This window comes from Lepisma saccharinum, chromosome 27 (assembly GCF_977018435.1).
Source record: "Lepisma saccharinum chromosome 27, izLepSacc3.1, whole genome shotgun sequence".
NCBI lineage: Eukaryota > Metazoa > Arthropoda > Insecta > Zygentoma > Lepismatidae > Lepisma > Lepisma saccharinum.
In genome coordinates this window covers 56100777-56128514 of record NC_139255.1, presented here as the reverse complement: position 1 = coordinate 56128514, position 27738 = coordinate 56100777, and the positions used below count along the sequence as shown (strand labels likewise).

The 27738-nt window shown below is 40.7% G+C and overlaps 1 protein-coding gene across 4 annotated transcripts in view; it reads right to left on the bottom strand.

Moving 5' to 3' along the window:
- The window catches only part of peb (zinc finger protein pebbled), a 225815-nt gene that overhangs the window by 25024 nt on the left and 173053 nt on the right, over window positions 1-27738 (bottom strand). The window contains exon 1 of one of the 4 annotated variants that reach the window (XM_083113393.1): window positions 15427-15517. The exons of 2 other annotated variants lie outside the window; for them this stretch is intronic. In XM_083113393.1, the coding sequence (XP_082969519.1) occupies window positions 15427-15429 (3 nt within the window). In that variant the 5' untranslated portion in view covers window positions 15430-15517. Of the gene's footprint in view, window positions 1-8222; window positions 8266-15426; window positions 15518-27738 lie in introns of those variants that run through there. One more of the 4 variants, XM_083113395.1, reaches the window with a different exon arrangement.

The following is a 27738-nucleotide window of genomic DNA, read 5'->3' as shown; positions in this document are numbered from 1 at the left end:
TAACGAATAAAGCATTTTCAGGCCTCCGACGAAATACATTATTTCTTATGTATACATGGATGTGTCAGTGACATGAAGATATTTAAAATTCTTCCAGGGTTCCCGGATTCGAATCCCGCCCTGGGCGTCCTTTGTGAGTGTCCATCAATTTCATCACTCATCCCCATCTTCGCGATTAGCCAAAGGTGACAGAAAAGCGAAGTAAAATAAGCTATATCAATCAATCAGATGTGAAGCAAATGAAATTACCTATCACTATATATTCGTGTGATGGACGCCTTATTGCTAGTTTTAGTTTCACATCTCGGGGATGGATTAATGTTATAGAGATAGAGGGGAATCATATTTTGTTGATATTATTTAACGTCCACTTTTGGATAATCGCGAGGGCCAGCGTTCGAACCCGGGACCCCAGGCGTCGTCTCGATTTTTGAATAGTGGTGTAATGTACGTATATTAGCCAAAAGTAGCAGAAATTGGGGACAGCAACGGCCCCCGACCCCCCCCCCAATCGCCGCCACTGTTAGCTCATGTAAGGACGCTAAGGTTCCTACATATTTTTCCCCCAATAATGGCGACACTATTACACACGAAAGATACTCTTTAAATGTCTATAATATCAATCCTAACCCCTCTGAACAAATATCCAACATGTCGACATCTCGTTCCTCAAATACAACTAAATAACTGGAAGATTTGTCCGCAAACCTGGGGGGGGAGGGAGGCATTACCACACAATTGCCCCGAACAAAATTCTTGTTAAGGAGTAAATTGCGAACCGAGGGTTTCCACAGCCTATAATTGCAGTTTCTGCACACGGGAAATCTGGGAGGGGGATTCGCAGAAGAGAGACTTTACTTTGTAACCGTGGCCCTCTTCGCTTCCCCCGCGCGGCCGATTTCAAAGAACCATTCGGCACTGTTGCCAACTTCGATCTTTTGGAGCCAGATCTGGTTCTTTTTGCACGCGCATCTAAAATTACGAACTCTTCCAAGCAGAACCGGCCCCCGTGGCGGAGTGGTTAGCACATCGCGCTACGACGCCAGTGGTCCTGGGTACGAATCCTGGCCTGGGCATGGATGTTTGTGAGTGTCCATTCATCACTCATCCCCATCTTCGCAAATTAGCCAAAAGTGGCACAAGAAGCGAAGTAAAATAAAGCAAATCAATCAATCTTCTAAGAAGATTTTCCTGTCTCTGTGAGGAACAATGTAGCCCTTTCAGCATGGTTGCCTGGTTGGGGAGCAACGTAACCCAAGTAAAGTTACTAATACGTTAGAGGAGAAGGTCTAAATATGGGCGAAGGCTTAAATATGGGTTTTGGAGTTATCAGCGCTGCCAGGTGCTGCAGCCTGGCAGAGGCTATTGGAACTGGTTATCTGTCAAGGACAAAGGTTGCGGCGCCAATTCCCAAGAGAAAGTGGTGGTTAGTTTCGGCCTTGGACGCTGTTATAGAATTTCGACCTCCGAAAACTTTTGAAGGTATGTTTTAACTCAGCGTTTTCTGAATTCTCATCTGCTTTGTATAGGTTATGATATGATATTAGCGGTACATAAAACAAATGTGAGCTTTTATAATGCCATGATTTGTTTGTGAAATATGTACCACAGAGAGCGAAAATAAATTGAAGAAGAAAAATAGCGTGATGGTCTAAATATGGGCTATGACATGAGGTCTAATGCTGAGATCACATTTTCAACAAATCTTTGGATGTTTTTCTTAATATCGATTTATCCCATTCCGCATGATATTCATTATTCATAAATATGAATTTTATAATGTTTTAGCGATAAATTAGTTTTTTTAAAAAAAAAAAATAATTGCTTTTTGTGATATTGCCACTAGTAGCCCATATTTAGACCACAATTTTGAAATATCATTTTACCATTTTTTGGAAATTGCTTTTTATTTTTTTTAAAAAAATGGAGACCTATACTTTAGCATGCTATTACATTTAAGTAGGCCTATATATTTCATATATATGCATTTTAAAGGCAGGTGCTTGATATATTAATTTTTTCCTCAGAAAATTACAAAATAAAAAGGGGGCCCATATTTAGACCTTTTCCTCTATATGCTACCGTAATTACATGAGTATTTGTAACGTACTTTGTGATTTTTCTTGTGTTACCTTGATGAATTCGGTACTGCAGGATGTATTTGCCAGGACGAAACATGCTTTTTTGCGTTCTTTTCAACTTGTGCATGTTAAGTTACACTGGTAAACATTCGCTACAGAGAACAGACTTCATACTTGTGCAAACGGTTAAATGTCCTTATTGTATAACAAGGTAACGTAACCGCGATACTTTTGGAAGCAAATTAACGGTAACGGTAAGTATCGGTAAGGTGATACTTTTGGAAGGAAATTAACGGCAAGTAACGGTAAGGTGTTACTTTTGGAAGCAAATTAACGGTAACGGTAAGGTGTTACTTTTGGAAGCAAATTAACGGTAAGTAACGGTAAGGTGTTACTTTTGGAAGCAAATTAACGGTAAGGTGTTACTTTTGGAAGCAAATTAACTGTAAGGAGTTACCTTTGGCAGCAAATTAACGGTAAGTAACGGTAAGGTGTTACCTTTGGAAGCAAAGTAACGGTAAGTAACGACAAGGGATTACTTTTGGAAGCTGAGTAACGGTAAAGCGTTTCATTTTTCTGGATATTCACTCATCACATCGGGTAAAAGTGTTTCCTGAAGGAGATAATAATACATGGGCAATAAAATCACTTATATTTTTTATTATTATTATTTCTGCTATTTTATTTTATAACAGCAGCCTGATTTCCCTTGCAAAAAATTCTAGCGTCGCCAAAGAACACATGTTAGAACATGTATCTTAGTGAACACTCACACGTCTAATGTATTTGCATTTTTCCTCTTTTTTACGTCGGTTTTCTTTCTCTGATCGCGACATTGAGAACGAATGGTGAACGATGAAGTGTACGGACACACTTGACACGAACACAGAAACAACATTGGTGTTATCTGCTCGCCCAAGATGTAGTGTAGTTCCTTATTACTTTAGCTCCAGTTTATGTGCGATTTAGCTCCCTTTCGGGAAATAAGTTTGGCAACACTGCCTTTGAGAGAGGATCGGGAGTGAGTGGAGTATTTGAGATTAACGCCTCTCTCAGACAAACAGGAACTTTTTGTTACAACTCTATATCCTTCCGTCCCCAAACTATGCACATGTGAGGCTCTGCTACATGATCGATGGTTGACCGTTAGGCGCCAGACTAGCGGCGTCCACGTTGCGTGCAGGCTGGTTACTCACTGATACCCCGGGAAAACCGTTGCCATGGCGACGGCGAAGTCTTACGAGTGCTCCTCCTCCATCAACCCCTTCCCACGCCGCCAATTTCTCTCGCCCGAGTTTGCCTTCAGTCCTTTCCAACTTGTGATTTTGTCGCTGTGATTTCCTGAATCGCAGTCACAACTGTGATTCTACCAGATGACGAAAATCGCCATACATGCAAGAAAATCTCCACAGAGGTTTAAATACGTGACTGTGTCTTGCTGGTTGAAATAGCTCGAGTTTGTAATCTGTGTTTATTGATGGGAGCTCCTTACTGGCTTCGAGTAGCGACGCCAGAGCCTCCTTAGCCTGCGAGCATGCAGTTTTCATAATGGGGGTATGTGGGGCATTTTTTTCCCTTAAAATAATACGGAATTCAACATGTATGCATTGATCTCAAATATATATACAAAAGAGGTTTACATATTGGCACTATGTGGGCTGAGATGGGCGTGTCAGAATATGTTTCCTTAGCAATTAATTTGCTTTTGCTGGTTCAAAGTTAATTTTGCTACTAGATAAGGCACGCAGCCAGGGGGTGGGCTGAGCCCCCGAAATCCTACAAATATATAATTTACATAGTGTATGGTGCAATTAATTTTACTTCCTTAGCAAGATTAAACGCGTTGTATAAGTTGTAAAATACTGACAAATTAAACTTGAGGGCTTCTGCCCCCAACCCCCACTTTTGGCCTTCAGATGGTGGCTGCTGATAAGGGATGCGCCCCCCAGAAATAAAATTCTGGCTACGAGCCTCCCTTAGAAGAAAGTGAAGAATTTCGGGGGCAGATTAAATAAAGTTTTCAGTAAAGCAATGGTCTTAGGGGGGGGGGGAATGGGCACACCTGGTTACAGGATGATACGTGGAAGAGAGGTTTGTTTCCTCCTGGCTTCCCAGAAGCTCACCCCTTACAATCGCTGAAAACTGACATAATTCCATACGCGGTGGTATTTGAAGGGGTTGGTGAGAGGAAATTCCCTTCTCTGGTCTCAAGCTTTTGACCCCGAGGGGGATGCTTTGAGAAAGTTAGTGGCGAATCCTGCAATGACACTTGGGAGAGCGATATCCCCCCGGAAGTCTATTTTAAATAATATTTATAGTTTTAAGATTATATAGTACTAATCCGTGACGAATTAACTTCAACAGGGCGAAAATAGGGATACTGGGGGGGGGGGTCGAATCCCGGGTAAATAAAGGTTGTTTATTATTTTCTTGCATCATTATTATATCTTTCCATTGTCGTGATGAACTTAACGATATGAAGATACGACTGAAATTGGTGAAACAAGAACCTTTATTCTAGAATCAAGTCACCCCTATTGAGCCAAAAAATGTAAAAATGTACATAAAGCATTAGGGTCGTTATTTATTTATTAAATTTAGATTTGAAAACTTTACACCAATGAAATAGAGGACAGCTAACATATATAAATACAAATAAAATATAGATTAATATAATGTACGCATTTGGGAGGGGCAATCGCCCCCATCGCTCTTCTCAGTGCATTCGCGCCTGGATAATCCTATCCTCCTGCTTCCTTGCTGGTAAATTTTAAAATACAACACGGGTTGTAGTGGCGTGCCCGGGGGGGGGGGGGGGGTTGGTGGAGGGTCATAACCCTCCTTTGGTCCTGTATTCGTAAAAAAAGGCAGAAAAAGAGCAAAAAATGAAACTGATTGCTAAAAAAGTATACGTAACCCCTCCCTTTCGAAAGTATATATATATGGCCTCTCCAGTTAGTAAGCATGTACCATAAATAACCATTGACATAAAATACTGATAAACAATTATTTAGATTTTATAGCGAACTTACTCTTCCATAAAACTCGCGTCACCGATTGCTCTGTGATCGACATACCAGCCCTACCCATCGCCTGTGCCACGCTTCCTCTATAGAGGGTGTTGAAGGTCGTTAGGCGTGGATGTGCCTACAAATCATAGCCTGAAAGGTCGAGTTCTGGTTTCCAAAGGATGGCCTGTCCAGAACGCGAGGAGAAGACGGTTGTGCGGTCTTGTTACGTCGACCGCTCGAGAGACCATTTCACAAGAACACTTTCACCCACAAATCGCGGAAACTGCTTCTTCCTTTGTTGCTGGCGCCTCGATAAGGTTCTTTTCTGAAAACGCAACACGAGAGATCGTGACTCATCGTCTCCGATATTCCCCGTTATTCATCCGAGGCGTTGCTCCGATTCCAAAGGCTCTTGCCCTATTTCAGTAAGGATTTGTTTCCTTTTGGTTTTACACAAAGAGTTAAATCTGTTCAGAATTCACTTTAAACGGTTCAAGAGAACCAACACTGAAAAAATGCTGTCTCGATTAGGAATGATATCGGATAATTTGAAATCAGAATATCCGTTATCAGGATTTTGTGACAGTCTCGATGTAATAAAAGATGGCATTACAACGTCTCGAAGCTATTAGAAATGTGCAATCGAAATTCGTTTCACACCTGTTGCACTCTAATCAATAAGTATTATCTTCAATGCTCTAAAATAAATTGTAAATACAGGGTGTTTCCGGGCTGATGATACAAACTTTGAGGGATGATGGAGAAGAGCACCTGTATCAATTTGAGATAAGGAACCATGGTCCGGAAACGACTTAGTCGAAAGTTACAAGTGAAAATCGGTGTATGAAGATGTAATACTTTTATTACCTGCACAAGTTTCACAAGCTGTTCCGTGGCCAGCTCGGTCACCTGATCTGACCGCACTTGATTTCTTCTTGTGGGGTCATGTGGAAAGTCTTGTGTACGAGACACCTGTCGAGACTGAAAAGGATCTCCTGGCCGCTGCCTGTGACATTGTTCGAACGACTCCGGGGTTGTTCCAACGGATACGCCAGAACTTCGTGCGACGATGTAATGCCTGCAGCGAAGCTGGGGGACGCCACTTTGAACAACTGTTGTGAATGTAGCAGCTTGTGGAACTTTTGCAGGTAATAAAAGTATTACATCTTCATACACCGATTTTCACTTGTAACTTTCGAATAAGTCGTTTCAGGACCAGGGTTCCTTGTCTCAAATTGATAGACGTGCCCTTCTCCATCATCCCTGAAAGTTTGTATCATCAGCCCGGAAACACCCTGTATATTTAACTTTATAAACTTTAGAATATGACCGCGTTTCTTCAAAAAGAGTGTCCTTGCCGAGGCAAATAAAATATCGAGCGGGACTTGGCTCGAGAAACATTGGACAAGAGAATTTCTCTGTGCCACGATACCTTGTCCGACGTATCGCGTGTTCCCTAGTGAAGAAAATCCTGAATGACAAATTTTGGGTTTATTTTACTTCGCTTTTCTGCCACTTTGGCTCATCGCGAAGATGAGCTTGAGTGATGATGTGATGAACGAACTTTGCTTTATAGATGAAGGGAACTGCAAGATACTGGGAAGAATGACAAACTGTGCTCGAAAACAAGGGAATGGTACGTACAAACTGCTAGGCGTCAGAGGCACCTGCTTAATTGCTGGAGTTCCCCTTCCACTGGCGTCTTCGGGATGGCTCCAGAGTCACGAGTCCCCAACCTTGGGGCTTTCCCAAGATGCTGAGCACGCGGACCATGATGAGCGCAGTCTGACGGCCGAGGCGAGAAACTCCCGCTCGAGGTCACCCAAGAGGAGGACCACGCTCAGTTCACCCTGCGGTAAACGGGTTCGAATCTCTGCTGATACATCCTTGCAACGGAGCCAACATCACTGTGGAATCTTATTACTAAAGTGCGGCCAGCGTTACTCCAGTAACATTAAGAACGCGGGTAGATTTCAAGAAGCGTGACATTAAGATCAACAGGGGGATTTAAAAATCTGCGAGAGCGAGAGAGAGATATATTCTTCCTGTTTCTTTTTTTTCTCTATCTTAAGTCTCTCCCCCCCCCCACCAGTGGCGTATACTGAGTCCAAGATCTGGGCTATCTCACAACGTCACGTGAAATCAGGTTGCCAACTCCTAAGAAATCAGGTTGCCAACTCCTAAGAAATCAGGTTGCCAACTCACAACAAATCAGGTTGCCAACTCACAACAAATCAGGTTGCCAACTCACAACAAATCAGGTTGCCAACTCACAAGAAATCAGGTTGCCAACTCCAGAATCATCATCATCATTTCACTGATATGAATAATTTTATTTACAATTTCTGATAGATTTCCCTCCTGTATTTTATTCTCTAGACTTCAGGCTTCGCAGGTAGCCTAGCTAGCCTAGAGTATACGCTCCTGCCCCCCCACACACACACAGAAAAAGAAAAAGATAATAAAGATGTGTATATACTTTCTTCTATAGAATACTTTTGTTGAATTAAGTTCTGTCCAGAAACAGAATGCTGACAAGATACATATTTCACTGTAAGTGATAAATACGTAATTTGATTTGTACACAAAAACTGAAAAATTAAGAAAAAATCACAGAGAGAGAGAGAGAGAGAGAGAAGAACAGAGAACAGCCACGAATGCAACAGTGAAACACGAAGTTGAACGTAGTTGCAACAACCGTCTTGTCAGTTTCATGTGAAGACCAGGAGTAAGTCACATGTCAGACTGGGGATCATCTCCAAGCTTGATTGCAGTAGTCTATGAGACTTTTCACTTGAAACTAAACAGATAGCAACATGTCCGCGATCCCAAATTGTCCGGACGAAAGAAATAAGAATTGAAATTTTGAAAAGTATGAATAGAGACGTCACAATGAAGACCTTTCCATTCACGACGGACACAGCATCTTCCAAGGAGGCAAGAAGGTCGCCGCCCCTCGCGAGAACAGATGCAAGTCACAACCACAAGACGCTGAGAGATAAGATACACAGACGAAACACCGATAGCACCTACAGAGGAGTGCCTCCGCGTTGCGTCAGCAGGCGAAAAATACACTAAAGGCACACCGACACCGCCTCAGTGTCGAACAATTAGAACTTTCGTGACTCACCGAAGATGACGGATTCCTCCAGCCTACGCGCCGAGATCACCTCTTGCCGTCCACGCCTCCGAACAACTCCAGAGAGAGATCCCCAGCTTCCCGTCCCTCCGGCCGACCACATCTCGTTGCCAGGGGCAACCAGATAAACTAAAATGTCACGCGTAAAGGTTTTTTCTTCCCCCGGCGACGTTCGGGAGCCTCAGAATCGGGCGTCCAATCTCCATAACAACGGATCAAGGACTCGGGAGATGGGAGCCGCAGCACCATGCGATCACGCTAGCCAGGTGATCCAAGGGTGGCAGCTGCAGGTGGGTCTCCTCAGTGTTGCCGCGGCTGGGGATTTTCTGAAGGCTGACGGGAATATTAAGAAGGAAGCATCGACATACATCTTTTCGGCTTAACGACAATTATCTTGCGGCAAAAAAAGGCAGCGGTTGTGACAAAGAAAAGGCTAAGCTTCCTGGTGCTGGCTTCACGACACGGACACAGACTTTTTTGGTTGGTACATCAGCCATCACGTTACTCGCCTTTGTGTTTGAATTATTCTTATTTAACGTCGCTTTTTTCCTGGCTGATGAAACTGTTGAAGGGACATTGGGTTTGACTTCGTTTTTCTCACGTTTACTTCATGTACAAATAGGATACTCTTGACTCGGCCTATTTAAAGTAGGGTTTAAGTACCTATTTAAGTAGGTATTGTAAATAAATTCAATTCCGGTTCGAGAGATGAAATCAGTAAGAGTGAAAGGGTCCTGGACCGTAAAGAACCCTTTTATCAATAAAATATTTCAATTCGGTCCCGGAAACTTTTTTCCCTTCCTATTTAAAGCAGAGTTGTTAAAGGTCTCCAAGAATTGTAAATAAGTTAAATTCCGGTTCGAGAGATGAAATCAGTAAGAGTGAAAGGGTCCTGGACCGTAAAGAACCCTTTTATCAATAAAATATTTCAATTCGGTCCCGGAAACTTTTTTCCCTTCCTATTTAAAGCAGAGTTGTTAAAGGTCTCCAAGAATTGTAAATAAGTTCAATTCCGGTCCGGGAGAGTAAAGAGTAAATCAGAAAGAGTTCTGGACCGTAAATAACCTTTTTATCATTAAAGTGTTTCAATTAGGTCCCGGCACCTTTTGTTCCTTATCAATTTAAATACGTTTCAAATTCGGTATTCAAATGAAACAATACGCAACTTGGACCGCGAACATACAGGGACGACACAACGCAAACCTCACAGAGAGTTATACTGGCCGAGAGTCCAGACTCCAGAGTCTCGATAGTCTGCAAAGCACAGTCCAGGGTGTACTGCGTGGAAGGGAGTTGACATTTGGGTTCTGTAGAAAGGGTCACCCTTACACCCCGAATTAGCTTTGTTTTGGTGCACTAGTAATAGTAACTTCAGTGTCAGCGTACACCATTCACGAGATATACAAGCAAATAATTCTCGAATACGTTTATTAAAATTTGGATTCACTTTGAAGCTTCTCTTGCTGTAGAATTTCATTCAAAATTAAAAATTATTTGAAATATAAATGAAATTTACCTTTTGTATTGTTGTACCTCTATTTTATCAATCAATAATTCATATCTACTATGCTGCTTTCCGCTGAAGTGTATTCATTTCAGCAAACAGATATACAAGGCAGCAGGTAACTTTCTTCCACACACACAATATTACACACATTTTACAATTCCAAATGGGAACTGACCGCGCATAATCACATCAAACTATCTTCAAAATATGGGAGCTGGAGACCGACAGCGGAACACCTAGCCTCTGAGGTGAAGCATACAATACCCTGGGGGTGGGGCGCGGGCAACTGTAAAATTTTAAATGGAAACCCCATTTTGTATAGTAGAATCGGAAAGAGGACTTCATTCCGAGTCCACTGAGCTATCAACCATCCTCCTAGCTCAATTAGGAACGGAGATATGGCGATTTTAAATTTTCGAAAAAAAAAAACGTATCTCTGCCCCTAATTGAGCTACAGTAAAAGCGATTGCAGATTCCGAATCTGCATGTGATCGTAGACTCCCCGTTCCATATACTCTGTTGAAAGGTCTTGACGTGGAACTCGGAATGAAGTCCTCTTTCTGATTCTACAATACAAAATGGGGGTTTCCATTTAAAATTTTACAGGGGGCGGGGGGTGGGGAATCAAGTGTGATATCATTGAATAGCTTTCTTTCACTTATTCAACACGTATTTTTTCGTTTTCCGATTCGATGTGTATTTGTCACGATATGTGACCGTTCCGGGACTTTTGGACCACCCGGTATATTGTAACATTAATTTCCAGAGTTAGGTGGTAGAGCAGCCTAAGTCTGAACCTCGCTCCGTAACCAATAAAAATAATTTGATATTACTTTTTCTATTCCATTCTAACATACCCGACATTCGATTTTCTAGAGAAGCTGCCAACGAGTGAGGGACTTAGCTCCTTTGAAGGCCTCCTGGAAACGCCACTGGGCACCTTTAAACAGCGAATGAAAGAGGAAACAACAACTTAAAGAAATCCTGTACTTTAACGTGGCCGTGGGAGGGGGAGTCTTTCCACCATAGAGGAAGTTGATTCATAGAGGGAAAAAGGATGACGGGCATCTACGCAGCACCGCCAGACTGCGAAAGATGCGATTGGCACAACAAAAGGAGTGCCGCCGAGGAAACAGGGACGATAGGGACATTTCCTCTGAAATTTCCTTCCCAAGCTTCCGCCATCTTGGAGGGGCGTAGAATATCCACTGGCGCTGGAGTCGCCATTGCTTGCTACGTCATAATTTTGCCATACAAATGACTGTTCCAGCTTTTTTCAAATACCTTTGAAAAAAACTATTCAAAATAATTTCAGTTTTTTTTTAAAGTAGTACGTAACCCATATAACAGAAAGAAAGTCCCTTGCGTAGCGATACAATACGGGATTATAACAATTGGGGTGCTTAGAGTGCCACACACGTAAATTTGCCGTTGCGTAGAAACGTATTTTCGTTTCGTCTCCCTCTCTCTTAGCATCACGTGTTCTACCCTGCTCGAAAACCTTCGCTATTGTTGCCATATTGTCATTCCATTCCTGGACACACTCGCGCAAACTTCATTGAAAACAATTGAACAGCGCTCCAGCTCGCGGTTCCCACCGGTCAGCAGGGACGGCAATGTGGCAATATAGCACGGCGTAGTCGTTGCTTCTTTTATGCAGTGCATGTTCATTGGCTAGCTAGTAACTAGTGTTGCCAACTGTAATAATGAAGCACTATTTCTGTCACGGAAGGGGAAAGCAGGTAAAGTGGCGGTGAGTTTTGTTGGATTGGAAGCACCATATTTTTATTTTATACTAAGTATTTGACCGGTTTGACGTTGTGTGCGTGTATTGCGTGTGTTTATGTAAAAGTGTGTGTTTGCTGATGAACGTTAAATTCCATAATGCCTCCAGTTCTGTCGAAGTTGAAATCAAAAACCTTGCATAGCCAAGCTCGGGAAATTCTAAGCAACGTGCACGAGTTCATGAAGGAGGAAGCCAGTCATGGTGTTAGCATCCCAATAAAGCATTTTGGCAAGAGAGCAGCGAACAGCAGCAACAAATTGTTCATATTTCATAATTTTGGAATTATTCAAAATAAATAAATTATGTGGCTCCAACATCATTTCAACTCTGGCTCCGGCACGTGTTCTTGTAGAAATTGCATAGAGGAGGCTGTCATTTTTGCTGCTTAATGCGATACATATTGTTTTCTGTGTTAAAATTGCCATGCTTTGATGGGTGACCAAGTTCATAGCAGGGCCGGCGGAAGGGGAGGGCGAACCGTCCCATCGCCCAGAGCGGCAAAATTTGAAGAGAAGAAAAAAATAAGCCTATTGAAAACTGTGATCGAGCGAGATATTCTTTTGCGCTGAATAGTATTGAAATAGCATAAGAAGTCTCATTATTTATTTTATATTTTGATGTTTTAGTTAGGAATATATTGATTTTCAATTTTCCGTTGCTGCGTAATGACCGGGGGGGTCGAAATAGAGCGGCATCTGCCGCCACCTCCCAGAGAGGCAAAATGACTAGCGCCGGCCCTGGTTCATAACAAAAGAAAAAGCCGCGCAGCTTATCGTCTAGTGGCAGTATATGTACTTGTTATTGTTGTGGAAGCCGGCATCCTTTGTAAATGTACAACAAAGGCAACCGACTGTCGCCGATCTCAGAGAGGAAATAATAATACTGCTTCAGGAGGAGTGTTATGGTGCAATTGTAGCGGTTTAACACGTTGGCATGTTATTATCTGCCGTTGCAGTTCCATACCAGTGTATACGGGTTTTGGGAGTGAAAAGTTAGAACGCCACCAGTGCATTAATGCAATGAAAAATAATATATATATTTTTTTATTTTGTTTGAAATCACTCAAATAAGGAATCGTATGAAGAAGTCTTCTTTGCAGCATTTTTGGTAATTTTACTTATGTGTTAGTTCATATTTTGCGAATTTTTAGTCCATATGTATGTAACTACATACATAGTCACTTGTTAGTACATATTAATCCTAGTCCTGGTATAATGCATGACGTTTAAAACTCAACGTTAGATAGACCTGAATTCTCTAATTTTATTGTTGTACGTAACAGCTGTGCATCGGCGCACCGCAGCGATTTTTCTATCTGCTCCATTAGCAACACTGCTTCTTTAGTTCTGTCGCGCATTGCACGGCAGAATTATCTGCGCTGGACTCTACTCGTAATGAAAAGGCAGCCGGACAACAACGGCGAAGGGACGGTATGCACTGACTGAAAAAAAAAGTTTGGCACTCGTGAAAAGAGTTTTGTATCTTCCAGTGTACGTGCTTTTTTGTTTTGTTTACAAAAATTGCCCTTGTACATTTTTACATTGCTATGTTTTCCTTTGACATAATTTATAAAAATTTGTTAGCAGAGCCTGAAGTTGTCAGGCAACAATTGAAACTCGATTTCAATCAGAAATACTTGTTCTCCACTCATTACCGTTAAAATATCGATTAGTTTGAAGCTGTTTGGGTCTTCCGCGAATTCTACGCCGACTGCCAACGAAATCGCTTTCTTCTTTTCGTAACGGGACAATTAATAAGTACGCTGGAGATAGGAAGTTTCGGCGCGAGGCAAAAACAATTTCCGCGCTGTAACTGGTAACACTGCTTCTGTTTTTTGCTCATCCACAGAACTTCCTTCGGGATCAGACAAAGAATTATATTTTCCAGTATCTCCTTTTTACTCTGGTAGCATGTTGCCACGCACGCGACCGACATGTACATAAAACCTTCCACATGTGGTGCTCGAGGCATTCGAGAAGGAAGACAGACCACTCGATAATAAAACGAGTTTCGCATCTAAAAGCAGTCTTCCTTCTTGCCGTGGGCCGTGCTCGAAGACATGGGGTAGCTTCTGTTGCCATTGTTACTGACAAAGCGCTACTAGATGTTGGAAAAACGACACAACTGCACGTCCCCTTCGAACCAGCAATTGTACGCTCAATTAGTGCTCCGGCAGTTTGTTTCTTTATACATCATATTTGCAGAAGATACAATTCAATCTACAGGTGTATCAATATACGCTGTATAAAACACACCTTATAACCAGAGCTCGGATAATTATGCATATTGCATATGCAAATGCATATTTGAGGATTTTTAACTAAAAATGCATATTTCATATGCAGGTACATATTTGTATGAAAATAAGTTGATGTGCATATTTTTGTACCCACAACCAACACCGAGCATTTTTCATCTCCTCGCTTATCTTTTTTATCTTTTCTGTCTTTCTTCTTTCCTGGATTGTATGAAATGTAGCAAGTACGTCATTCTCACCTCAACAATCGACTAAGCTGGCAACGCCGCGTGTAAGTTTCTTATCGCAAATGGACAACGTGTGGATGTGTCGGACTTTGTTGCCCTCTAAAATACAGTCCACTTGTATCTTACAAAGACTATTCTAGCTGAAAACAGAAAAGTTCGAAAATTTGAGACATGTTGTTATCAAATGCAATCATGATCTTGATCTGTAGTGTATTGTGTTTCATTTAACGCAGAACCATATTAATTGAAAAAATATCTGTGTAGCGAATGAGCATTCAGAATAATGCATATTCATTGCCTGGCATGTAATCTTTCATAGTTTGTAATATACAGCATTTATAAATTAAACACGTTTTTAAAGTGCATATTTAAGTTCATATTTTACACTTTTTTAGTGCATATTTGCATGCATATTTTGCGTTTTTTTAGTGCATAACTATCCGAGCCCTACTTATTACTAACTTCGTTGACCCTGTACAGTTCAATATGTTGTTACGACGAAATAAACTGATTTTATTCGGATCATTTACAACTGTTTCTCGTAGCGATGGCACAGAGACAATATTTGATCTCGCCTATTACATTCAGCTTCTATCAGTCACTAAAACCTTGCCCTCATAATCTACATGTATTATTAGAGCTAGGTGGGATTGTAGGTTAGGAATTGTTAGGTTAGTATCAATTAGTTTTAGTGACCGTTAGCAGCTTGGTGTGTCCCGCACCAAACCCATTTCAAATGAAAGCCTTGATATACCAACTCGTCTTTTCGAGCATCGAAATAGTATAAACGACAATTTTAAACAATGCATTAAAGCAAACTAATAACATTTTAAAATTAAACAATACATAACCTCTAAGTAATCGCAGTCACATATTACTAAAACAATTTTGACAAGTGAAATTTCGACATTCGTTTTTTTCAATAAGCAAAACCGAGAGTTATTGAAATTTCTTGGCTAATACTGTTAGAATTAGTGCAATTTATCCTTCTTTGAATAAAATGGACAAGAATAAACGCAATATTCTCACAGTATACTTCAAATACGTATGAACATTTTGTACTCGGTAAATTTCATATAGGTCCTATGGATGCATGGCTATGTTTATTTTTCATCTAGGACAACGAACTCTAAAAAAAAATGATTTATTCTCAATGCATTGCCACTGTGAACCTCTACTTATAAACTCACTTATCTCCCCTTGACGTCACATCTCATCAGCCAATGCCTATTCACTATTTTTTATTGATCCACCGCTAGGGTAACCTCGTGTAACACCGCAAACAATATTATTAGAACTGTACAGTTTCAGTGAGCATGTCCTCACTATGTGTACCTATCTACATAGTTAAAGATTAACTAGCCAAGTAAAGCAATGATTTAAAAGAACTATTCACAATTCCTTTCAGTAACACTTACCATCAAACAGAAGCTCGTGTTCTCTTCACTAATTCACTATTTCCACTTACGAAAAGATGCAAACGTCTCTTCTATCTTAACCATTCGAACGCTACTGCATTAGCAACAAAAATCCATTGTTTAAAATTAATCGAAAGAGATGGTGCATCATTCTTGCCCAGCAACAATTGATTTCAGCTACAAAGGAGATTTATCTCTGGTACACGGGAGATAAGTATTATACTTGAAATCAATCTTCAGTGGGTTGGATCTAAGTATGTGAAAATTTCGCCTATCAAACTTTCTTCACTATGTGATTGCTTAATTATAATTAGACAATAAATAATTATAGATAGGTTTCTGTGCTGTTCAAGGTAGAACATTTTTCTTGTTTTGTTTTAACTAGCTATTTAACTATACTATATTGAGATTCAAGACTGGCCTGATTTGTGACAGATACATTGACGACTGAAGGAGCTAGGGGGGCGCAAACAAGAAAAACATAAACAAATGGTATTTTTAGTTCATATATGCCTAGCACATTTTTGTGTCATTCGCTGTCACTGTATCGAGACAAGACACAGTACGGGACAGTGATTGGTAATTCGAGAAGTGGCCAAGAATGGTGATGTGATGATGATTTAATTTATTCTTGCCACCTTTCTGTCACTTCTGGCTAATCGCGACGTAGTACATCCTGGACAGCATTTTGCAGACTAACGAGGCTCTGGCGCCTGGACCAACAGCCAGTAAAATCCTCCGTGGGGATCGCGTTGTGTCGTCCCTCATGTTTGTGATTGTCCCTTGATCCATCCCATGTTATCACAATCATCCTCATCTTTGCGATTAGGCAAAAGTGGCAGAAAAGCGAAGTAAAGTAATGCAAATCAATATATTGATTGATTGGGTTTATTTTATAACGCTTTCTCTGTTACTTTTGAAATGTGAGGATGAGTGATATGATGATGTTTATGAATGGACACTCACAAATATCCATGCCCAGGCCGGGATTGGAAACTGGGACCCCTGGAGTCGTAGCGCGATGTGCTAACCACTGCGCCACGGGGGCCGGCTAAACTTGAGAAGAGAACGAGACAAACGAAAGTTTACCAACGCTACACCAAACAATTTTGCATAAAGGTTGTAAATAATCCGAACAACTACAGTTTATTTTGTCTTAATCTCACTTTGTTTCCTTCGCTTTGTCAGATATTCAAACATCCACGCGTGATTTCTAACTATATCCTGTTTTGATTAACAACGCAAAACACTTCCGATATAGCCAATCACACACTTCCCATTTTCCGGAAACTACTATTATACTCCCTCCAACCAATCACCTTTTCCGTCATTCTCGTAAGAATTGTTCAAGGATAATTTCCGTACTACAGTCATAAAGTTCTTCAAAACCGAAAACAAAATTCCTTATTTATACGTCACGAAAGGCAAGCAGTTCCTTTAAGAAGTCACCGCTGTTGTTTCCTATCTTTGTGTTGTCCTGGAAACTTCCGGTTCCATGTCCTCCAGAACGTTATCTTATTGGCTGGTTGCAAGGTCGCGCAAATATTATTAAGTCATATTATAGGGACAGAGACTGGACGCTTCAATAAAGTTAGGCATGCACAGTGGCGCCAAGTTCGCACCGCGGCTCCTAATAATAATTAAAAAAGGTAAAAAAAAGGTAAAGTGTTCCCCTGTGCATAGCACCACGCCATGAAGGCGTATAGGGGGTGTGGGGGTAACGCCCCACACTTTCTTGATCCGGTCGTGAGTGGGGGTGATGTGATCAGCATCACGCCCCTGACCGCCTTTACCCCCCAGGGTTTCCCCCAGGTACCCATGTTATTCGACGCTGGGTGGGCTCCTAATAATAATATAATTATTATTATTATTATCATCATTATTATTGGGGGGCTCGCGCCCCACAGGCCCATACACGTTGGCGCCACTGTACGAAAACAATTACACTCTACCTCTAATTTAGACACCGCTGTTACAGATCGACAGTGAACAAACGCTGATAAACTCATCTCAAAACAAGGGAGAATCTCTCTAATGCGTTTTCACGATGACGTAATGTCTAATCGGACAAATCTTCACAGCTCTCTGCCTCATAATTCAACAAACTACGCAACAGCCAATGTTACCAGAACAAGATATCGAATCTGTAAACAACCCTTTATCTTAAGGCTGCAACGCACATTCAGAGAAGATATTAGAAATAGCTAAACACCGCAGCTCATCGAAGTAACTCATGAACCATCCTCGTAATCAGATGACTTCATCATCCGATACAATTGACAGTCAATCGTAAGATACGGGCGCGCAGAGAACAATAGGTCCATAAAGGCATTTAGCCATCAACAGTGGTGTCATCTGTCGGTGAGAGTGAGAAGATGACTGGAATGAAACGCATGCCAATGGCCATTATCGCTCGGGCGGCCAATGAACAAAAGGTAATCGACACGGCGATTGTGGCACCACACAGTGGTCAAAATCGTAAATAAGAATGAAAAGGTACTTTTTCTCGCTTGCCAAAGAGAGCGACGAAGATTAACATATCTGACCGTGACATCTCAGCATGCCATGGGAGGGGGGCAGGAGACAGAAATAGAACGAGACAAATAAAAGCAAGAGGTATAGGAGAAAAATAATGGATAAAAGGGAGAGAGGAGACAAAGAAAACCAAAGTAAGGAGGAAAGACATAACAAATAGGAGGTAAAATAATGGGGATGGACAGACAATAAAGAAAGAAATATGAGACAGACAAGCTGGCAGAGAAAGAAAAATGGAAATAGACCCATAGAAAAAAATATAGGAATAGACAGAGACCGATAGAAACAAAATGGAAGAAAGAATAATGGAGAAAGGCAGACCGATAGAGTAAGAAAATAAATTAAAGAAAACAGGAAAATAAATTGATTTATTGAGTATACTTCGCTCTTTCGCCACTTGTAGCTAATCGCAAAGATGAGGATGAGTATAATCATAATGATATGATGAAATTAATGAAAGGATAATCAGCCACTACGCCGGCCTTCGTGGAGGAGTGGTTCGCACAGCGCACTTCTACGCCAGGGGGTCCCCGGATCGAATCCCGGCATGGGTGCTCTTTGCGAGTGTCCCTTGCTCAATTTCATCAAATCGTCACTCATCTTCTCATAAACATAAACCAATCAATCGACTCACCCACTCTGCCACGAACGTCGGCAGGTTCACAGAACGAAAAATATTTTAGTCATTAATATTAAATTAAATACAAAAGTAATTTGATTTAAAAATTAAATCAAAATATAAGTTTTTCATGTTTGTTGGGGAAAGGCCTGTGTCCATCACTGGTAATAATGCTTGTAAAATTCACCGCCGGTGAGGTATTTGAAAAATTTCCAGTGAGGGGATTACAACAAAAGCTTTTGAAACACGGGGTTACTACATAACTTATACACATAGTCCCCTCCACCAAGTGTCAAAAATTAGGAACCAGTGGAAGAATTCCCCCTGAATCGTTCTTCAGGCACAACCATCTGCTGACAGCCCTATATCTGGCTGGCCCTTCTATCCCAACCATATATGCATTATTAGAACTAAGCGGAATTGTAGGTTAGGAATTGTTAGGTTAGCAGGAGAGCTCTTAGCATTTAGTTTTAGTGACTTAGCAGCTGGATGTACCTAAAGACAGATCCCCTCCCAGGTACATCTTTCCCAAATCGAACAGCTTTCGAAAAACTAGTAGCGTACATACATCGACGTCCGAAAGGGATCAAAAGGGGGGGGGGGGGGGAGGCACGGCCCATGCCTGGAAGATTCAAACTGAAGAAACGTTTTTTGAGGGGATAATACTATTATGGGGAAAGATGTACCCAGCCCCCCCTGGAAAAACAATCATTTGGACCTCCATGCGTACCGTGCAAATTGTCCATCACCATGTTCGTGCACCCAATAAGAGCTTCGAGAAAACTCAAAACAAGCAGTTGACAACTTCTGCACCAGCACACATAAAAATCCATCGCTTAAGAACACACAGGATGGAAGAGAAAAATTAATGAAAATAGTCATGGACAATTTGCATGGTAATACTCATGGATCCCACTGCACATACTTCCTGACAACGAAATCTTGTCAATCGCATTTCCTTTGCTTTAAATGCTGAACTGTTGAGTTGCTTCACACTATTTTTTTCAAGGTGACGTCACAGTAAAAGAAAGATGAAGAGAGAAGTGCTTCAATTTGGAAATTAAGTGGAAAACGCTGTACGAAACGGGTGCAATTGAAACAGAATACTTTGTATTACCTCCCCGACGGCCATTGTGTGGAGACGTCCCAGCGCCGCCCAGATGGGAGGAGAGCAAAGGATTACCCCGGCTGGTCCCGTGGGAGACGCTCCCTAATGAGACCTCTGCATTGCGATTAATTGCAGACGTCGCTCCACTTCATTGTGTTTTCGGTTCCACTTTCTGGGAAGCGTTCCCACTGTCATTCTCCCCGCGGGCAGAACGAGAAATGCATATGGGATGCAACTCTTGGCTGCGACACGCGTTCCTCTGCGAACAACACGAGAACCGGTTCTAATGTGACAGGTTGCTGCAAGGTGCATGAGCGAGTGCGCCTCCATGACAGGTTTCCCCAGTCCCGGTTAATTTTGCAGTTGAACCTTGTGCGATTTTAACGGTGGAAAATTATAAACAAGAAACAGACATGGAAAAGAAGCTACAGATGAAGAGAGGGACAGAGAAATAGAAGACAGGCAGAATGAGAAAAAGAGAGAGGTAGGGAAACCGATAAAGGGACAGGAGAGAGAGAGAGAGAAACAAACAAAGATAGAGAGGAAGAAACAAAGAGAATGAAACAGGAAGAGAAACAAATAAAGAAATAAATAGGAAGAGGAAGAGAGAATTGATTGATTTGGTGTTTTAAGTCCACTTTATGCACAGTAAGGCTAATCGGGACTGGACCTACAGTTTAAAGTGGGATCCGAACAACTTGTGCCTCCACCGGGTATCGAACCCGGGACCCCTTAGGAAGAGAGAAAAACAAAACAAAAGAGAGAGAGAGAAAGAAAAACAAAATGAGAGAGAGAAAGAAAAACAAAATGAGAGGGAGAAAGAAACAAAAAATTAGAAACAGAGAGATAGAAAGAAAAACAAAAAGAGAGACAAAGAGAAACAAAAAAGAGGGAGAAAAACTAAAAGAGAAAACAAAGAGAGATAGAAAGAAACAAAAACAGAGGGAGAAACAAACAAAAGAGAGAGAGACGAATAAACAAAACAGAAATGTAGATACAGAAACTGAAAAAGAAACAAATACAAAGATAAAGAGAGGACAGAACAGAATGGATAGAAAAAATGATACAAAGATACTCATATAATAACCTGCCTCCAAATGTGGACATATTCTTGCCAGAACAAAGTTTTAGAAAATTGTTAACGATATATGTATAATTTTGATTTGTTTTCAGTGCCATCTTGTACTCTATTTTGTTGTTGTTGTTATTTTTCCTGCTGTTACTGTTTCAGTGTAAAATGGTCATTCAGTACTGTATCTGAAACTTTAGGTAAAATAAATAAATAAATAAAAGTACAGAAAGAAGTTAAGTAAGGGGTATAGCAGAAAAAAATTAGAAAAAACAGACACAAAGAGGAAGGAGAAAGAGAAAAATATTTGGAGAGAGAAAGCGTAGAGAAACGGACCCGTTAGAACGTTAAAAACGGTCGCGATGGCAACGAAAATTGACGTTTTTAAACCGTCATTTCTCAAGTAAAGTCTCTACAGTGTACAATATCGCAGATCGAAACGCAATCGCTTCTCATTTGTTTGTTTACCGTCAGGAAGACCACATGGAAAGCAACATGCATAACTTCTCGGAAACTGTGCGTACAGGGACGAGCATTGCGTATACAAAGAGTGGGGGGGGGGGGCAGTTAATGAGAAAAGGGGAATCATGAACTGAATGGAAGAATAGGCGCCGAAGATCTGTCTTCCGTCAATGGAAAGATTTCTCTGTTGGAAACGCAGGAAACCGCATGCTTTATCTATGAAGCAGCCATTTTCGTACGAATTCCTCCACTTCTAGTAAGACGAAACCCAAGGTTTCGATAGCAAAATCAAGGTTCCTGTCGATACTGATGCTTGAAAATTGTAATAACTAAAAGTTATTAAAAATATTAATCAATATTAGTGTGTATTTTACCCGAATTATATGCAATTTACCAATAATTTGGCTTTAAAATATTCAAGATTTACATTGGAATATTAAAATACATGTTATGTAATAACATCGAATTTTTAACGCAAAATAAAAAGAATCTTCGAATTTTGCATAATTTTCAGGACAGACTCCACGAAAGTGTTAGGTTAGTGATGAGTAGTAATCAGTCTACCATTGCTTCATTTTGGAGAAGACGTGTCTACCATTGCTTTATTTTGGAGATAATAAGTCTACCATTGCTTAATTTTGGAGAAAACGAGTCCACCATTGCTTAATTTTGGAGAAAACCAGTCAACCATTGCTTTATTTTGGAGATAACGAGTCTACCGTTGCTTTATTTTGGAGAAAACCAGTCAACCATTGCTTTATTTTGGAGAAAACCAGTCAACCATTGCTTTATTTTGGAGATAACGAGTCTACCGTTGCTTTATTTTGGAGATAACGGGTCTACCGTTGCTTCATTTTGGAGATAACGGGTCTACCGTTGCTTCATTTTGGAGATAACGGGTCTACCGTTGCTTCATTTTGGAGATAACGGGTCTACCGTTGCTTCATTTTGGAGATAATGGGTCCACCGTTGATTCATTTTGGAGATAAGGGGTCTACCGTTGCTTCATTTTGGAGATAATGGGTCTACCGTTGCTTCATTTTGAAGATAATGGGTCTACCGTCGCTTCATTTTGAAGATAATGGGTCTACCGTTGCTTCATTTTGGAGATAATGGGTCTACCGTTGCTTCATTTTGAAGATAATGGGTCTACCGTTGCTTCATTTTGAAGATAATGGGTCTACCGTCGCTTCATTTTGAAGATAATGGGTCTACCGTTGCTTCATTTTGGAGATAATGGGTCTACCGTTGCTTCATTTTGAAGATAATGGGTCTACCGTTGCTTCATTTTGAAGATAATGGGTCTACCGTCGCTTCATTTTGAAGATAATGGGTCTACCGTTGCTTCATTTTGGAGATAATGGGTCTACCGTTGCTTCATTTTGAAGATAATGGGTCTACCGTTGCTTCATTTTGAAGATAATGGGTCTACCGTCGCTTCATTTTGAAGATAATGGGTCTACCGTTGCTTCATTTTGGAGATAATGGGTCTACCGTTGCTTCATTTTGAAGATAATGGGTCTACCGTTGCTTCATTTTGGAGATAATGGGTCTACCATTGCCTTATTGTCAAGACAATGGTGCTCCCCGATGGTATGTCACTAATAGTTGATTGATTTATTTTACTTTGCGTTTCTGCCAGTTTTGGCTAACTGCGAAGATGAGGATGAATTGCGACATGAATATATGAAGGGGCAATCACAAACACATATGGACAACACGCATGTCCCGTAGAGACAGGCCATGGGTCCATACACCAGAGCCTCGTTAGTCTGCATAATGCAGTCCAGGGTGTACTACGTGGAAGTGAGTTTGGCATTTGGGTCACCCATTACACCCCTGTAGCTAATACTGACGTCTTGCAGCTAAGGAGTCCCAGGTTCGAATCCAGAGCTTCTCTGAGCGTATAGAGCGAACTCAGAACGGTAACTCCCAACAACGAAAACCGCTCTGCGACCGGAAGGAGAATGAACTCACCTCGGTGAGGAGGAAGCCGTTTTATATAAACAAGGCAGCACGTGCAAAATGTTGCCTTTTATTTAGTTTCCAGCATTTGCGAATCGCTGTAAGATTCACCTTCAGGCATTTATCAACAATCGCTTACGACATCTGACATCACATCCTCTACAAATAAACTCTATTGTTCTAAAGTGAGTCAAAACATCTGATTATTATTGTTTTTCGAATCCTTTTTCCTTTCGCTGGCAAGCTCGCGACGTCTTGATCGAGTTTACTGGTTTTTTAAAAGGAAATTGCACGTGTGACGTCACGTAATAATTCACATTCAACAAGTCAGATAAGAACTGACTACTGTAGCTACAAAATACCACATTCTATAAGTGGCATGCTCAAGTCAGAAATCATAGACCTTGGTACCAAAACATGAATCTACGTACCTCGGGCAGTGATTGTTTTTTATATTATCAATGCGAACAGGTCATGTATTAGTAAATCAACATTTGGCTCGTTTCAAGATTGTACCATCAACTTCCTGCCAATGCGGAGAAGCTAATCAAACACTTAATCATTTATTTTTTGAATGTCCCTTAAGACAACAATACCGAAATTCTCTATATAAAATCTTACAACAGGCACACTAATATCTGAACCTCGCACTGTAGTTATTTGGATTATTTATAGTTTCGCTAGAAAGCATAGGTTTACTATTTAAACAACCTCGATGATTCACACTACAATTTAAATTAATAACCTCACAAAACTGTTATACCATAAGAACAGGACGACATCAGTGTTTCGAAGAAAGTGAACGATATTCAGCAACAGTTTGGAACATAGATATTAACAATAGAACCTGAACTCAGCAACTTTGGCTAGAAACTGCAAACGCGGTGTGAGCCATAAAAAAAAAAAAAAGAAGACTGACTACTGTTCCCTGTTTCACAACCGGAAGCAGCAAGAGACATTTTTATGGAAACATCCGTGGGGTTGATTTGGTTTATTTTACATCGCTTTTCTACCAATTTTGGCTAATTGCGATGAGGATGAGTGATAAAGGGACACTTAAGCGGGCTGTGCTAACCGCTACACCACGGTAGGGTGTAAGGAAAGATGCTAAGAGGCATTGAAGACACATCATTTTGCATATAACTAGCCTTCCGAACACTGGCATTTCAACAAGAGCGTAACGTGCTACGAACACAGAGGTCCTAGGTTCGAACCCTGGTGTGCCCTTGTAGTTATCATTATTCATCATCGTCGCGAGCAACCCAAGAGGTAGAAAAGCGACGTAAAGTAACAGCAATATAAAGAAAGACATGACAAGATCTTCTGTACTCTCGTTTTGCTAGCTGTATCTCGTTTTAGGTATCGAACCTCACAACTTGATATCGAGAGTTATGAAACATTACTTATTAATCTTCCTAATGCTATGGAATGGAATCTGCCAAAATATTGGATTACCGAACTAGGCTTTTAAGTCTATTTCTGCATACGTGTTGTGAATATTAAGGTTTTTGATTGTCCTGAAACCTCCAATAGTTTGACATTAACATGTGTTCAATCTTTTGTGACATCAATTGAAATTGTAATGCAAAATTCAAATACAAAGTGTGCTTTATATTTTTGTTACTAAAACAGTGGATTATGAAACTTTCTTTTAAGTGATGAAAAGTGAAACTCATCTTGTTATCCCTAAAGACAGACTTACATTGAGTGAAACTGCTTTCAATATTTCATGAAGTAACATGAGGATATTGAAAATCTCATACTGAAAATAAACAAAGGGTACAAATCGAACAGAATACAGATGAAATATATAAAGATGGATGTATGCGTTTGTGTGTGTGTTCCGGGATAACTCTCGAACGACTGGAGAGATTTCAACCAAACTTGGTACACGTATCACTTGCAATCTGGAAAGAATACTTTGAGGTAAGATACCCCTGGCACCCCTAGGGGTGGGGGTGGGAAGGGGTGACATGTAAAACGACCGATATTAGTGTGGAATCCATAGTTTTCGGGGTCGCTAAGATGAATAGTGACTCTCCTAATGCCATTCAACTCCAAGTTCATTTTACACTATAGTTAGAATTCATTATATTTCTGTCTAATAGAATATTAGGATAAATAAATACCCGGGCAACATATATCATACATATATTTCATACCACTATAATATGTAAAATGTGTGCTAAAAGCTTTTCGAGCTTTCGTCCTACGATTCGCAAACTTAATACAAAATAACATTAATTTTAGCATCATACGAAGATATATATTTACTTGTAAATCTGTTCCCGGTTATTACATATGTGGCTATGATGAGGATGAAATTATGATTACGTCGTAATCAATCTTGTGTTGTAAATTAACACGAGTAACGAAAAGCTTAGTTAGTTTTGTCACATCGGACATTCATAAACCTGCATAAACAAATGCAAGCATTTACATTATGATAACATGTGACAATATTGATAAAGTGCATTCCTGAGCAAATCCCTCACACGGAAGAAACATTGAACCCTGCATTTCTTCCAAATGCATCTCATTTAAGATATGACATCAGGGCGTCATTGTAATAATGGCTCATGTCATTTTTATCATTCAAACAAACATGTTCCCGTCGTTTCCGCGAAAGTCATCCCACTGTCTCGCAACAGATAACGGAAGTGTCATCATCAATGGAAAGTCACGTATTCTATCAGCGACATCTAAGCACCAACCATCGAGTGGGTGCAGTGCAGGAAGGGGTGAGGAAGGATCTAAAAATACAACAAACTTTCTCAGAAACTATGAGATCGATTCATCTTCCTGCTTCAAAATTGCATCCGGGACAAAACTGTTAAAACGATTTCGTCAAAACTGAATAAAAACTCTCCACTGTTGATGAATGGCCAGAACTAACAACCAGTTCGAATTCTTTCACGAGCATTGTTTGTATCCTTCCGCGATTATCACTACCGTAGTATTGCTCCGTAAGAAAATAGTCCCAATTTATTTCAACGTTAAGACTGGTAGTTTTAAAACTTACAAGAGTTTACTTGCGTCGTCTGTATTGTACGTTTCACAAATATGTGCCATGCTATCTCATCAGAATAAAATGAGTCGGATTTATTAAACTTTGAGAATGCCAAAACAGTTGGTTTTGCGAAGCAAATCTTTGAGCCTGAGTAAATAACACTTGAATATATTGATTTAGTTCATTTTGACTGCCAGTGTACAGAGGTGCTGATTTAAAGGCACTAAAAACTTGTAAACGACGAAATCAGGAACTTGGAAAAAGCACTACAAAATACACTTGGAAACAAAATATGCATTGAACGTGAATTTGACACTATTTTCCTTAGCAAGTTGCAGTTCTGTAGTATTTTTAGTTATGCAACTTCCGGATAATGATGAATGCTGTTTATACCTTAGTAGGGATTCCTGTCAGGTTCAAAACATGAAACGAATATAATACATTAAGGCCTCTGTTTAATAAGAAAGAGAACAAAAAACAATAAGATTTTTACTGGAGAGAGAATCATCGCGGTTAGTAAGATTCATCATAGAAACACGGAATGAAAAAATGGGCGTTAAAAATATACTTTTCTGTCGAACAGTTCGGCACAATTCTTTGCGTTCCGCGGTGGAAAAAAACTGCCTCAGTGTGCTGGCATCTAGCGGACTTTGCACGTACTACAAAGGCTCGCTTGCTGCTCCCAAAGGTATTTGATGCTCGACTGAGATACGCATTCATTTTCATTATACCCGTGTGCAGCAACCGTACACGATGGGCTATTATGTGCTCGATCAACATTTCAATCGATGCATTCATGGGGAGATAAAGGAATACGTCGTGTGGCATCCGCACTTGGGCAATTTGATCTATCGCAATAAGCAGCAGTCGGGAATGTTTTGCATGGCTTTTCATGAATTCTTCGCAACAATACGAGGAGATATATCGTTGACGTCACATTACTGGCAGATAATTTACTGATGCATAACAATTACATTATTAAGAGACTTTTTCAGCGTTCAAAATCGTTTAAAAAAGGAACGAAATTCGCGTGACTCAAATTACGGAAAAAAAACTATTCATATCAAAATGTGAACATACGTTCAGCTGCTCCGAGATAGGAGCGTCGTTACCGGGAGAGCCGGGGGCCACAGTCTCCCCCAAAACTTTCGCAAACTGTTTCATCTTTCTAGCCCGTATGCACACATGCCAGAAAGGCATATGGGGTGATGTGGAGGTATACAGTTCCACATATTCTTGATCTCGGCCACAGTTGGGATGATGTGATCAGCATCACGCTGGGTTGCCTCTACCACCCAGAGTTATCCCCAGGTACTCATTTACGAGGCTGGGTGGGCCTCAGAGCCGCGCCGAAACAGGGAAATGACTGGAAAAATTCCTGCCCCGGGATTCGAACACGGGTCTTTCGCTTAGTAGCCAGACGCTCTACAAACTGAGCTACCGCGGCTCAATAATATGTCACTTGGAAGTATTCACCTTTCTCTCGAGGCGAAGAAAGTTTTTTTTCTTCCGGTGCTGGGAATGGAACATACGACAGACCTGTG